Source organism: Grammomys surdaster, unplaced genomic scaffold (assembly GCF_004785775.1).
Source record: "Grammomys surdaster isolate TR1022 unplaced genomic scaffold, NIH_TR_1.0 125877, whole genome shotgun sequence".
NCBI classification, from domain to species: Eukaryota; Metazoa; Chordata; class Mammalia; order Rodentia; family Muridae; genus Grammomys; species Grammomys surdaster.
The window spans coordinates 774,596-787,042 of record NW_021620702.1 but is presented as its reverse complement, the minus strand read 5'-3'; the positions used below and the strand labels follow the sequence as shown (position 1 = coordinate 787,042).

The 12,447-nt window shown below is 52.7% G+C and overlaps 1 protein-coding gene across 2 annotated transcripts in view; it reads right to left on the bottom strand.

The window, feature by feature from the left end:
- Positions 1–1,555: 1,555 nt before the first annotated feature.
- The window catches only part of Os9 (OS9 endoplasmic reticulum lectin), a 25,366-nt gene continuing 14,474 nt past the window's right edge, over positions 1,556–12,447 (bottom strand). Inside the window, exons 6-15 of one of the 2 annotated variants that reach the window (XM_028752115.1) lie at positions 5,927–6,137; positions 5,736–5,834; positions 5,467–5,564; positions 5,253–5,307; positions 4,658–4,743; positions 4,162–4,443; positions 3,797–3,986; positions 2,820–2,984; positions 2,543–2,655; positions 1,556–2,290 (exon numbers count right to left, since the gene is read on the bottom strand). In XM_028752115.1, the coding sequence (XP_028607948.1) occupies positions 2,165–2,290; positions 2,543–2,655; positions 2,820–2,984; positions 3,797–3,986; positions 4,162–4,443; positions 4,658–4,743; positions 5,253–5,307; positions 5,467–5,564; positions 5,736–5,834; positions 5,927–6,137 (1,425 nt within the window). In that variant the 3' untranslated portion in view covers positions 1,556–2,164. The remainder of the gene's footprint in view (positions 2,291–2,542; positions 2,656–2,819; positions 2,985–3,796; positions 3,987–4,161; positions 4,444–4,657; positions 4,744–5,252; positions 5,308–5,466; positions 5,565–5,735; positions 5,835–5,926; positions 6,138–12,447) is intronic. The other variant, XM_028752116.1, reaches the window with a different exon arrangement.

Sequence of the window (12,447 nt, the reverse complement as noted above, 5' to 3'; positions counted from 1 at the left end):
ATCCCTAAAACATCTCCACCCTCTTCTGGATGCCATCCTCCATTGCACCCACACCCCCGCCCCACACACACACCTGCAGTTCTGCTCCTTTTGTTTGCCTTGGCAGAGCTGAGGCTGACTGACCTTCGTGGGAATTTTGCCAAAAGTCAAAAGAAGGGAAAAAGGAATGTATTGTTGAAAGTTCAGGATTCAGTGAAGCCAGGTTTCTGTTTCAGTGCCACCGTGCTGAGGCACTGATGATAAATCTCCTGCAGCAGCCTCTTCCTTTGTCAGTCCAAGGGTGTCTCCTGTAACTTGGCCATAGCTTTTAGGATCTTCTAGGACTTGCCTCCACATTTGCATCCCTTCAGAGCTCAGAGGATGCTTCTTTGTAAGATGACTGCCTTCCTGAGGAATGACTGTGATACTCACACCCTTGTTGTTACTGCCCCCCGGAGGCCAGAGCTTGCTCAGCATTAGAAGAGAAAAGGTCTTAGGGAATCCTCCCATGAAAGGGATGCTGATTTGAACCCAGTGCTCTCTCTACCTTGGCCACTGTCAAGCTAGTGCTTAAGTCCCACCCAGCTGAAGTGTCTATCCCTTTAAGAGACTTACAGCCGTGGGAGGCAGGACTTGTCTACATTTCAAAACAATTTAAGCATAACATGATATTGGCCCTCATCCACATTCAGTGAAAAGAGTCAGCCCCGTGAGTTTCTGAAATAATCATTTCACTCTTCTGGAGATGGCAGGGCATGTTGTGTTCAGTCCCTTTTGTCTCCAGCTGGGGACCCAAAAGGGAAACTTTATCTTTACTGTCCTGAGGGGCCACTACGCTGGGAGAGGACACAGGGGGAGGAGGGACCCACAGTTGTCTTGGCCACCAGGAAGAGGCAGAACCCCAGGCCCGTCTGCCTGTAGAATACTATGACGATGGCATGTAGGCAGCAGCCCTGTCATGAGTGTAGGTGGAGTTTTCCAGGGAATGGTAAATAACCCGGGGGGGGGGAGGGGGAATTGGCTGGCAAGTGGAATCTAGAGTATGCTGCAGGAAGGAAGACATCCCGGGTGGGTGTGGGAGGGTCTCTGTGGTACACATTTTGGCTTTCAGGATGTAAGGAAGGAGAGGATTAGGAAAGATTTGCTTCTGCCCAATTGAAGTAACTGGCTGGGTGCAACTCGGCAGTACAGGGCTCGCATCTGTGAGCCCCTGGGATAGGAACGGATGAGAGGAGGAACCAAAGATCTCCTGTGGCTGGCTTTCCGCAGCTCTTAGGGTCCTCTGGGACTTGCCTCCAGATCCTTAGCCTTTCAGAGCCGGGTTTGTAAGATGACTGCCAAACACAGACTGATACTCGGTCTCCCTCAGGCCTCTGGAGGCTGGTGCCTGGTCATCTTACCCAGGAGAGAACAGCGTCTCTCTCCACCTGGAGGGCTTTGTTCAGCTGTCCTAGTCGTCTCCTGTGTACCCCAGGCACACTGATACTCTCTGGGGAATGGACAGCAAGCAGGATCCAAGGCCACGACCCCTACCCCTGAGTTACCGCCTGATCGCCCTCCCAGTGAAGCCTGGTGGTTGGACAGTCCAGTTTTTTATTCAGAAACCTGATTGCTGAAGAAGGAGGGGGTGGCTCCATGTCCAACCCTCCTCGCTGGGATTGTTTTCTGAGGTGATATGAAAGGTCTCCCATTCCCTCAGTGACAAGAGATGGTCTGGGCTCAGAAGCACAGGGGACAGCAGAGACAGGAAGTAGGGATTCCATGGGAGGGACAACAGCTCCCAAACAGTGACAGGGAATCGAGGTAGGGTAGGGCGAGCTGGGGTCGGGGATCTGCTTTCGTGGAGTCTGAAAACCTGCAGTCCTGCTGTTCCTGCCTCCCCCCCTCACAAGGTCACATCAAGTCTCTGGGTAGAGTGGGTAAGTGCTAAGAAGTTGGGGGCCAGGAAAAGCCAGAGGAGCAAAGAAGGGCACATTTGGGGAGTGGAACCATAGGCCTAGCTGAGGCCTTGGGGAGGCTCCTTGGAGCTGCAACAGCTCCCCCTCATGGGTCCCCACACACCCTCATACACCCTCGGGGCTGGGCTCCAATCTGCCCTCTTGCCTCCAGGGCCCCAGGGTCCGGGGTAAGGAGGCAGAGCTGTTAGGAAGATACAGGAATCCTTAAAGGGCCTGGCAGGGTGGTCTCAGAAGTCAAACTCATCCAGGTCTCCTGTGTCCTCACCGTCAGGAGAGCCCCACACACGGCGGTAATTGCTCTCCAGCTCACTCTGTCGCTGGCGCTCTTTATTGGCCTCTTCGGCTCCCTGCACCTAGGAGGAAAGAGGGGTTGAGCCAAGGGAAGCCCTACACAGTGGGATCTAGGGGGGTCCTGAGACCTAGGCGGGAGGCAGGGACTAGGGATACTGCCTCCCGACGGATTCACCCAAGCAGCAGCTGAGGCTTGGCTTCACCTCGGACTGGAGGATGGGGCTCAACAAATATACCGACGGCTGGCATAACCGACGGCTGGCATAACCGACGGCGTGTGTGCTGGGGCCGGGGATGTGGGTCGGATGTCTCACCAAGATATTGAAGAAAATCTCCTTAAGGTTTCTTGTGTCCTCATCAGTCAGCCAGCGTGTGTCCTCCTCCTTACCTTCAGCCCCGGGTCGCACGATTTTGATCTCAATCTTGCCTGGCAGGAGAAATATGGGTAGTGAGGAGGGGGAGTCTGGGAGCTTTAGAGGGTCCCCTGCCCTCCAGGTCCCAAGGCGAGGTCTCCAGTCCACCTTGACCCAGCCCTGCCACTCCTGTGGCAAGCCCTTCCGACAGCTCTAAGCACCGCCCTTCAGGGCCCACCTTCCGCCGTGAGCCCCTCCCTCTCCAGCACTTCTGTCACCAGCCCCTCGATCTGTTTCAGCTGTGGGTTTTCCCGGTTCATCTCCAGGACAGTCAGGTCCCGATTGGGGCCTCCATGACGGAGCTTGGTGACTCGGACCCGGACTCTGTGCTCAGGCTCCTCCTCTTAGAGGGGAAGACACAGGGAGACACAAAGCAGAGCCGTGACCCGGGGTGAAGATGGCCTCTCTCTAAGCCACAGGCTGCTTCCGGTAGATACTCCGCCTCTCATGCATGTGATCCAGGGTTCAAAAACAGCCCCTTCCCCAAAGGCAGAACCCCATCCCCACCCCCACCCCAAAGGATTCCTGCAGCTTCTATAGGAAAACAACTGTTTTCCAAAAGCCAGGTCAGGCCACCGCACCTACAAAGGTGTTTTGCTTTAAGGAGCAGGTGGGGGAAGCCACAGTTCCTCAGACTTAACAGCTTTTCAGTGTTTACCAAAAAACGTGGCAAGGTCTGAAGCTGGAATGCCTTCTCTCTCCATTTCAGCAGAGTCCCATAAGATAAACACAAGGAGGTGGAAGAAGGGCTCATGGAAGTGTGCCCTGGCTGGTGGCCGGGGCCACTGGGCTTGCCTAGTCACACTGACACCTGCCCCTGTTGTCCAGCTCCCACCATGTCCGCTATGGAAACCCCCAAACTGTCTCCTTTCCCCCAGTTCCCGCCCCCAGGGAGGCAGGCATAGAGCCTCTTCCCCATGGCGAGCTTTTCAGCTCCCAGACTCCTGTTCACTTAGTCCTGCCTGTGTGCCAGGCAGACCACCAGGCAGCGGGCACAGAGCAAACCAGAGAGCAGGCATGCTCTTCCAGAAGGCTGACTGTGGGGTGTCCTGCAGAGAGGACAGTGGTGGGAGGAGCTGACGCTGCACAGTGCTCCCGGAGGAGGGAGAGGAAGGCACACTCTCTGAGGCTGTGCCCTCTGGGGGCAGCTCTCACCTGTGGGGTGTGGTGATGGGGGAGGCTTCTGGGGGACAACTCTCCTTTTCTTGTATTTCTGCACAAGCTCTGGACTCTGGCTCTCCTGTAGCCTCTTGATGAGTTTGTCCAGAGTGGATGTTAGAGCCAATATTGCCTGTTCCCGCTCGGTCTCCTTCCTCAACCCTTCTGGGTCCAGTTCCTTCTCTGTCTGCAAGGCCCAAAGAAGGTGGCAGTTAGGGGTCTGGGGAAGAGAGCTGGGGCGTGCTCTATAGGAGAGCCAGCTGTCTTCTTTCCTTTCATCATCCCCTTTTAACTAAGGGAGCAGCCACCACGCTGGGAGCTCCTGTCTTGTGCATGGCGGGAGCGCAGAGGGGGTTGCTCACCTCCTGGATGATGTTTTCCAGCTCCCGCTCCATGCCAGCCTTAACCTCTGAGCGGAGGCGCTCACGGTCCGAGGGCAGCAGCATCCCCTCCAGCTCCTTCTCAAACTCTCCCAGGAGCTGCTGCTCATCCTCATCCTCCTCCTCATCCTCCTCCTCGTCACCATCCTCTTCTTCCACAAGACCCCGGGGCTCACCACCCTTTCCCTTCGTTGCCTCCGCCTCCTTCTGAGGGGCGTCTGTGGGATCGTCTCCGGGCTGCTCCGGCTTCACGCTTGGCTTCCCCTGGGTCAGAGTCAGGAAGGAGATGCACAGTTTGAAGAATTCTGTCATAATATGTGGGGGGTAGGACATGGTAGTGGGGCCACAGGAAGGGCAGGATGAGAGCCAGGGGCAGGACTGGGCTCTACTGGGCCCAGTTTATCTGAGGTAAAGATCTCTCTCCGAATGCAAACAGCGTGAGGAGCCGGGCCCCTCGGCCCTAGGCAGGCCGGTGTACCTTTTCTGCACCTTTTAGTTCCTCAATCAGCCGAATCAAGTCTGCAGGACTCCGGATGAGTTTGACCTGCACATTACTCTGAAAACCTGAGATGGGAAAAGAGAGTGGGTGGTGTGGGCATTTTGCATTTTAAATGGTCTCTTGTCGCCCTGAGGAGAGGCAGGAGGAGCTAGGGGTGATGACTACAGTCTCTGCCTCAGGAAAGCTGGCCGAAGGCAACAAACAGACCCCTTTAGGGAGCCTGGTCCTCAGGAGGGACAGATCCATTCCATTGACCCTCCCCCACATTCTGTAGGTGGGCAAACTGTCATGGCAGGCAGGGGAGAGCAGGTGAGTGCCCTTTGACTTCCTCAAGTGGCCCCCACTGATCAGAGAGAAGCTGACAGTGAAAGTCAGCTCACTGGGGCCAGGTGGGTAGCTAGCCGGCCTAGAGCTAAAGCATCAGTGTGCGAGAGTTGGGTTCTGTTCTTGGCACCAGGAGACACAGGGAGGCGGGTGGGCGGGGAAGAGTGGACTTGATGTCCTGGCTCCCGACCCCCTGAGCATCTCAGCTCTACAGCATCTAGGAGCTGAGGGAGACACGGGGTCGACTGACCTTTGGGAGGGTTTGGAGCTGGATCTGCTGCAGCCTTGTGGTTCAGGTCCTGTTCCTGATGAGGAGAAAGGGCAGTCTCAGGGGTGAGGGCTTTGTCTCCGCCCTCCTTTCTCCTTTCATCCCTAGACAGACAGAGGTCACCTCGTAGACCTTGGCTTGAGGGACCCTACCCATCCCGGGGCCGGAGCCCAGGCTCGGAGAGGCCTGATCTCACCCCTGCCTGTGGCTCCTCGACTCCTGCTGCCTGCTCCTCTGGCTCCTGGAGCATCCTCCAAAGCTCGGATTCCTTATCTTCCTTGGCTGGGCTGACATCTGGGGTATGGAGAACAGAGGGAAATGTGGAAAAGGGGGTGAGAAGAAGGAAGCACACTTGGAGGGGATACACTTCCTCTGATACTGCCACCCACAGCTGTCGAACAGGACAGGATGACGGGGAGGAGGTGGTGGTGGCCAGCATCACGACTGGCCAAGGCCGCACCTCACCTTCTTTCTTTGGGGGTGCTCCGGCAGCTTTGCTCCCACTCCACACGTGGTCTGTGTCTTGGACTTCCTCTGTGATTTTCTCTTCACGCTGCTTTGACTCTACCACAGAAACAGTGCACATAGGCCAGGGACCCATCAACTTGCGCCTACCAGTCTCTGCCCCATCCCTCCTCGCTGTCCTGTGCACTCACCAGCCTGCCTCTGGAGGTAAGCCATGTACTCGTCAGGCTGCAGGGCTGGGTGACAAAGAATGGCCTGTGGGGCAGCGCTGGCTGGTGGCCGGAGGAGAGGGTGTGGGCAGAGCCGCGACGTCCGAATGGTCAGTACGTAGGAGCAGGAGAAGGGTTCATCTACTCGGTCAATGTAGTCCCCAGAGATGCCCGCGCCCTCGTCACACAGAAACTGTGGCAGGACAAGAAGGGAGGCTCAGGTGTGAGAGCCACTGAGCCACCTCACTTGTGAGAGCCACCAAACCACCTCGCTTGTGAGAGCCACCAAACCACCTGACTTGTAAGAGCCACCAAACTACCTCACTTGTGACAGCCACCAAACCACCTCACTTGTGACAGCCACCAAACCACCTCACTCGTGACAGCCACCAAACCACCTCACTCGTGACAGCCACCAAACCACCTCACTTGTGACAGCCACCACACCACCTCACTTGTGACAGCCACCAAACCACCTCACTTGTAAGAGCCACCAAACTACCTCACTTGTGACAGCCACCAAACCACCTCACTTGTAAGAGCCACCAAACCACCTTTGGTTCTTGGATGCTGACACCAGGCACCAGGGGCACATTGTGCTACCCGCAGAACCAGGATTGTGCACATGACATGCTACACAGAACACAGACTCAGCTATCTGGTTTCACAAAGACCCAGCAAGGAAGGCATTAGTGTCCCAGCTCTGTCGCCCGGGACATGGGAACTTATCAAGTGATGCAGCTTAGACCCTTATTCAGGTGGCCAGCTGATAAGTGGCAAACGACGGAAGAAAAGTTAGGCAACTTCGCTGTACGTCGGCAATCTGCCTTTGCATCACTTCCTTGTGCTGTGTAAACATGGTGTATTGGGGCTGCTGAGTTGGCTCAGAGGGGAAAGGGGCTTGCCACCAAGCCTAACAGCTTGAGCTTGATCCCCAGTGTCCACATAGTGGACGGAGGGAACCAACTCTCAGTCGTCTTCTGACACCCACTGTGTGCTGTGGCGTGCACTCTCCCCAGCAGCACACACTAAGACTGGAGAGACGCAGACACTAGTGTGGCCCCTGAGCAAAGGTGACATGCATTCACAAAGTCTTCCTTTGGAGTTTGAGCATGGTGGGGCAAACCTATGACCCCTTCACTCAGGAGGCCAACGCTGGACGGTTGCTGTAAATTCAAGAGCAGTCTGGGCCACAGTTTATAAAAACAGATCTAAACAAACAAGTGAGCTTAGACGGAGGAGTGCTGTGTGAGCTGTAACTATATCCTAACATAGGGGGCTGACGTAGGAGAAGCTGGGTTCCAAGTTGACAGGGTAAGACCCTGTCATTAAAAACAGAGAGAGAGAGCGAGAGAGAGAGAGAGAGAGAGAGAGAGAAGGGGGGGAGGGGGAGGAGGAGGAGGAGGGAGAGGGAGAGGAGGAGGAGGAAGAGGAGGAAGAAGAGGAGGAGGAGGAAGAGGAGGAGGAGGAGGAGGAGGAAGAGGAGGAGGAAGAAGAGGAGGAAGAGGGGAAAGAAAACCTTTGCATTCTAATAATAAAAAGATAGACACCCAATCTTAAAATGTGGAAAGGGCTAACCAGTTACTGCTTTAAAGAAGAGTAGCCCCGACCCTGACCCTGTCCAGGAAGTGCCCCTCAGAACCACAGGAGATGACACTCTGCAACTCTCACTACAAGGGCTACCCCGAGGAAGGTGACACCAAGCACTGGCCAGGATACAGAAACTGAAAACCTCACAGACCACTGGTGGGCTTTTACAAAAAAGAGCTGCTAGTTTGGAAAAAAAGGTTAGATCTCAGAAGGTCAAACGGGTGTGTTTGTGTGTGCGCGCGTGCATGCATGCGTATGTGTATACATTTGTGTCTATGTGTACGTATGTGTGCATGTATATATGTGTGTACATGTATGTGTGTATGTATACGTGTGTGAGAGTTTACGTGTGTGTGCATGTGTACGTTTGTGTACATGTGTGCCTGTGTGAGTGTGTATATGTGAGTGTATATGTGTGTGAGAGTGTATCTGTGTATGTGTGTGTATATGTGTGCATGTGTGTCCACGTGTATGTGTGTGTGTGTATATGTGAGTGAATATGTGTATGAGTGTGTGTGTGTATGTGTGTGTGTGTGTGTGTGTGTGTGTGTGTGAGAGGACAGCCTGTGGGAGTTTATTCTCTCCTTTACCATGTGGGTCTTGGCGATTGAACCCAGGCTGTCAGGCTTGGCAACAAGAACTGTTAACTACTGAACTATCCACAGCCCTGACCTTTTTTAGATTTTCTGAGGTTAGCGTGATTTTATGGCAGAATGGTGGGGCCAGCTGGGAAGTTAGAGGTGGTAAGCAGGGAGGACTGTCCCCGGTCAGTACTGCTCATGGGTCCTGATGAGATGGCTCAGTGGGTAGAGCATTCGCCATGAAAGGGTGAGCACCTAATCTGGAATCTCCAAGCCACTGAAAACTCCAACGGCAGGTTGGGAGGTGGAGATAGAATCCCCGGATGGTCGTGTGCCAGCTAGCACTGAATTCAAAGCGGCAAACAAAAATATCGTATTTCGACTGGGATGGACGGTGAGGACCAAGACCTGGATCTGTCCTCTGAGCTCCACACACCATGGCAAATGCACAGACACATTGAAATCAACAAACTGAGATACCCGCCTGTCCTCATGGCACAAGGAGGCTGAACTCAGGGCCGGTCTCGGCTATATACTGAGACTCTGGAGCGTGGGGGTGTACATGACCAAACTGACTGAGTCTCAAAAAGTGAAAAGTTGGTTCAATGTTGAAAACCTATAAGTCATATAATTTCAAACTACAACAACATTGACACATTAAGAAGAGGACATTAAAATGGTCGATTCTGTCACTGTGGTGAGCGTTTTACCCTTTGAAAATGTTTGGCTAACGTGTCATGAAACTAGAAAGTGTGAACGATAGATACAGCCTGTCTCTCTGAGATGGGGGCTTGGGCCAGAGGCTTGTCTAGCATGGGTTCAGTCTCCAGCACTGGACGAGCAACATCAACATCATATTGTGTTGCTCTGTCTGGCCTTGATCTCAGTGATCCTCCTGCCTCAGCCTTCTAAGTAGTAAAATTATAAGTGTACACTTAACCACGCCCAGCGCTGGTGAAAAGGCACAAGTCAGTTACTTGAGAAACCTCACTTCCAAATGCCAACCTTGCATTAAAAGAACAGCAGGTGGAGGGACACATCTATGATCCCAGTGCTCCGAGTGGGGAGGGAGATTAGGTCACCCCTAAACCAGCCTGAGCTACAGAGACCATCTGCTGCACACCAAAACCAAAAACCACCCAAATCCAGGGAACCAGCAGTCAGTGCATGGACTGTCTAGGAAGTCTGGCCTTGCCTAGCCCCACGTGGCCACAGTCAGTCTGAGTTGCATCCACTGTGTGTCCCGGATCTCACCCTTTGGCAACTCTGTGAGTCACACTGAAGTGAATGTGTGTCCATCTACCTAACTCAAAACCCAAGCTTGTGCTGTCTGGGTTGGCCTTAGAGTCAGACAAATGTGTTTACAGTTGGACAATTATCTGGGTTTTTTTTTTTTTTTTTTTTTTTTTTTTTGGCTCTTGTGAGCCCTTGGTGGGTAGGCCTGGACTTGGGTGGCGCAAGGAAGGTCCCTGCTGAGCTAGCCTGGTAATTTAACAAAACAAGGCCAACACAAGAGAAAGGGGAGGGCCACTGCCAGAAATTCTCCAGGTTTTTGGAACAGAGTCTTTCCTTTGACCATTCACAGCGAACCTACAAGAAGCATCATGTAGACCCCAAGGGAACAAGTACCACTCAGCAAAGGGCACCCCTAAATGTCACCATGCGCCAGGCAGTGGTGGTGCACGCCTTTAATTCCAGCACTTGGGAGGCAGAGGCAGGTGGATTTCTGAGTTCAAGGCCAGCCTGGTCTGCAGAGTGAGTTCCAGGACAGCCAGGGCTCCACAGAGAAACCCTGTCACAAAACAAAACAAAACAAAACAAGAAAATGTTACCACACAAACCTGGAGTCTCCAGTGCCACGGAGCATGCTATCTGTGGTGTTTTAAACAAACAAGTCACAGGCAAGATTCTTGCCAAGAGGATTGACAAACGCTCAGGTTGAGCATGGGAGAGATCTAAGAGCCAGACAGCTTCCTGAGCAGGTGAAGGAAGATAAGAAAGAAAGAGGCCAAAGAGGAAGACACCGGGGTTCAACTGCAGCACTAAGATGCACCCAGAGTAGCTCCTGAGGACTGACAGGAAGCGGCCAGTTCCTTATTATTGTGGTTTTCTGTGGGGAACAAACAACCTATACAGTAAAACACGGGGAGACAGCAGACCAAGGTCTAAGCAGCCGCAACAAAGAACTCATTCACACAGCACCGAACTTGGACGTGAGAGGGCCATCTCACGTGCCCTTGCCACAGCACCACGAGGCTGAGGTTACAAACAAGCAAACTCTTCCCCAACCAAACCAAAGACAGCAAAAATAAAGTGTGTTTACACATACGCTAGGAATCTCGCTGAAAATGTACATGCTACACGTTCAGACTGGAGGGAGGCAACCAAACGGTGTTCTGTGCAGAAGGAAAGCTTTTTAAGGGCACGTTCGGTGCAGAAGGAAAGCTTTTTAAGGGCACGTTCGGGAACGAGCGTTCTGCTCAGTACGGTACGCTACGGGAGGGTTCGGCAGCGCAGCCTCCGCTGAGCTCCAAGCCAGGTTCACTCAGTCCTTGGTACCAAGGAGAAAGAGAGTTATGAGAATAGTCACCAGAATAGTCTCTGATACTTGAATGGACAAGTCACCAGGGAAGCAGCAAAGGGAATGACGGTTAAAGTGTAAGGGTGCTGGGCACGGTTGTGCTCGCCTTTAACCAGCACATGGGAGGCGGAGGCAGGGGCGAAGGCAGGTGGATCTCTCTGAGTTCCCAGACAGCCTGGTCTATAGAGTGAGTTCCAGGATAGCCAGGGCTACATAAAGAAACCATGTCTTAAAAAAAAAAAACAAAACGTGTAAAGGGACAAGAGATTCTCTGTTTGTTTGGAGGCTGTCTCACAATGTAGCCCTGGCTGTTCTGGAACGCTGTATTTAAACCATGCTGGCCTTGAACTCACAGTGCTCTTCCTGCCTCTGCCTCCTCAGTGCTGAGCTGACAAGAGATTCCTAATGACAAGTAAACTCACACATCTTTTCTCAAGAGAGATGCAAAATAAAGCCATCCTTAAAAAAAAAAAATCTTTATCTGATATGTAGCCAATGATTAGCCAAATTCCTAAAGTTTAAAAATACGCCAGGCTGTCAGGCTCTAACAGAGACCAGCATCCTTCCACGCTGGGAGGATAGCGGGTTCCCGAGCTGGGTGATTTGTCACTGCACCCCAATCCCTGGGGTCTATTTCCAGGAGGATGTTCTGCAGACACTCTGCAGGTACAAGGGCACCATTCGAGGCAGCGTTTCGGTGTTAATGGAAGACTTAAGACACCCACATACCCGCTGCCGGGACCGCTCGGATGTGGGACAGGAAAGCAGCATCTGTATGAGAGAGCAGGAGCTCCATGGACCAATCTGGAAAGAGCTCGCAGGTATATGCTTGTAGGAAACGTCCTTAGAAGCACATTTAAACGTCTGCGGGCTGTGGGCTAGAGCACTGGCTGCTCTTCCAGGGGACCTGGGTTCGAGTTCCAGCACCCACATGGCGGGTCACAACAGTCTGTAACTTCAGTTGCAGAGGATCTTATGCCTTCACACAGGCACACATGCAGGTAAAACCCCAGTGAACATGAAATGAAAAAAAAAAATGGCTATGGGCTGGCGCCATTCAAGAGAACTTGAATTTGATCCCTGGACCCACAGTGGAAGGGGCCAACAGATTTCCAAAAGCCCTCTGACTTCCACATGTGCACTGTGGCACACACACACGTTAAAAAGGTTTTAAAAGATGTATTCATCTTTGTTATGTGTAAGTCTTGACTACATTTGTGTCAGTGTACCATACGTATGCCTAGTGCCTGTGGAGGCCAGAGGAGGGCATCAGATCCCATTAGGGATGGTCATGAGCCACCAAGGGGGTGCTGGGAATTGAACTCAGGACCTCTGGAAGAATAATCAGTGACCACTGAGCCATTCCTTCAGACCCTAGAATTTCTTACCAGGTGATGGTGGTACAGGCCTTTAATCCCAGAACTTGGGAGGCAGAGGCAGCCATATCTCTGTGAGTTTGATGTAAGCCTGGCCTACAGAGTAAGTTCTAATACAGCCAAGGCTACACAAAGAAACCCTGTGTTGAAAAACAAAACAAAAGAAAAAAAAAGAAGAAGAAGAAAAGAAAATGAATATCTATGTTCCAGAGAATAAAAAAATGGGGTAGGAGAAAACTCAGACTGGGGAAATGGTTCTACAGGAGAATAAGGCCATCTAGTCAGAGTAGCAGCAGCAGCAGCAGCAGAGAGAGAGAGAGACACAGACAGACAGACAGAGGGAGAGGGAGAGGGAGAGGGAGAGGGAGAGGGAGA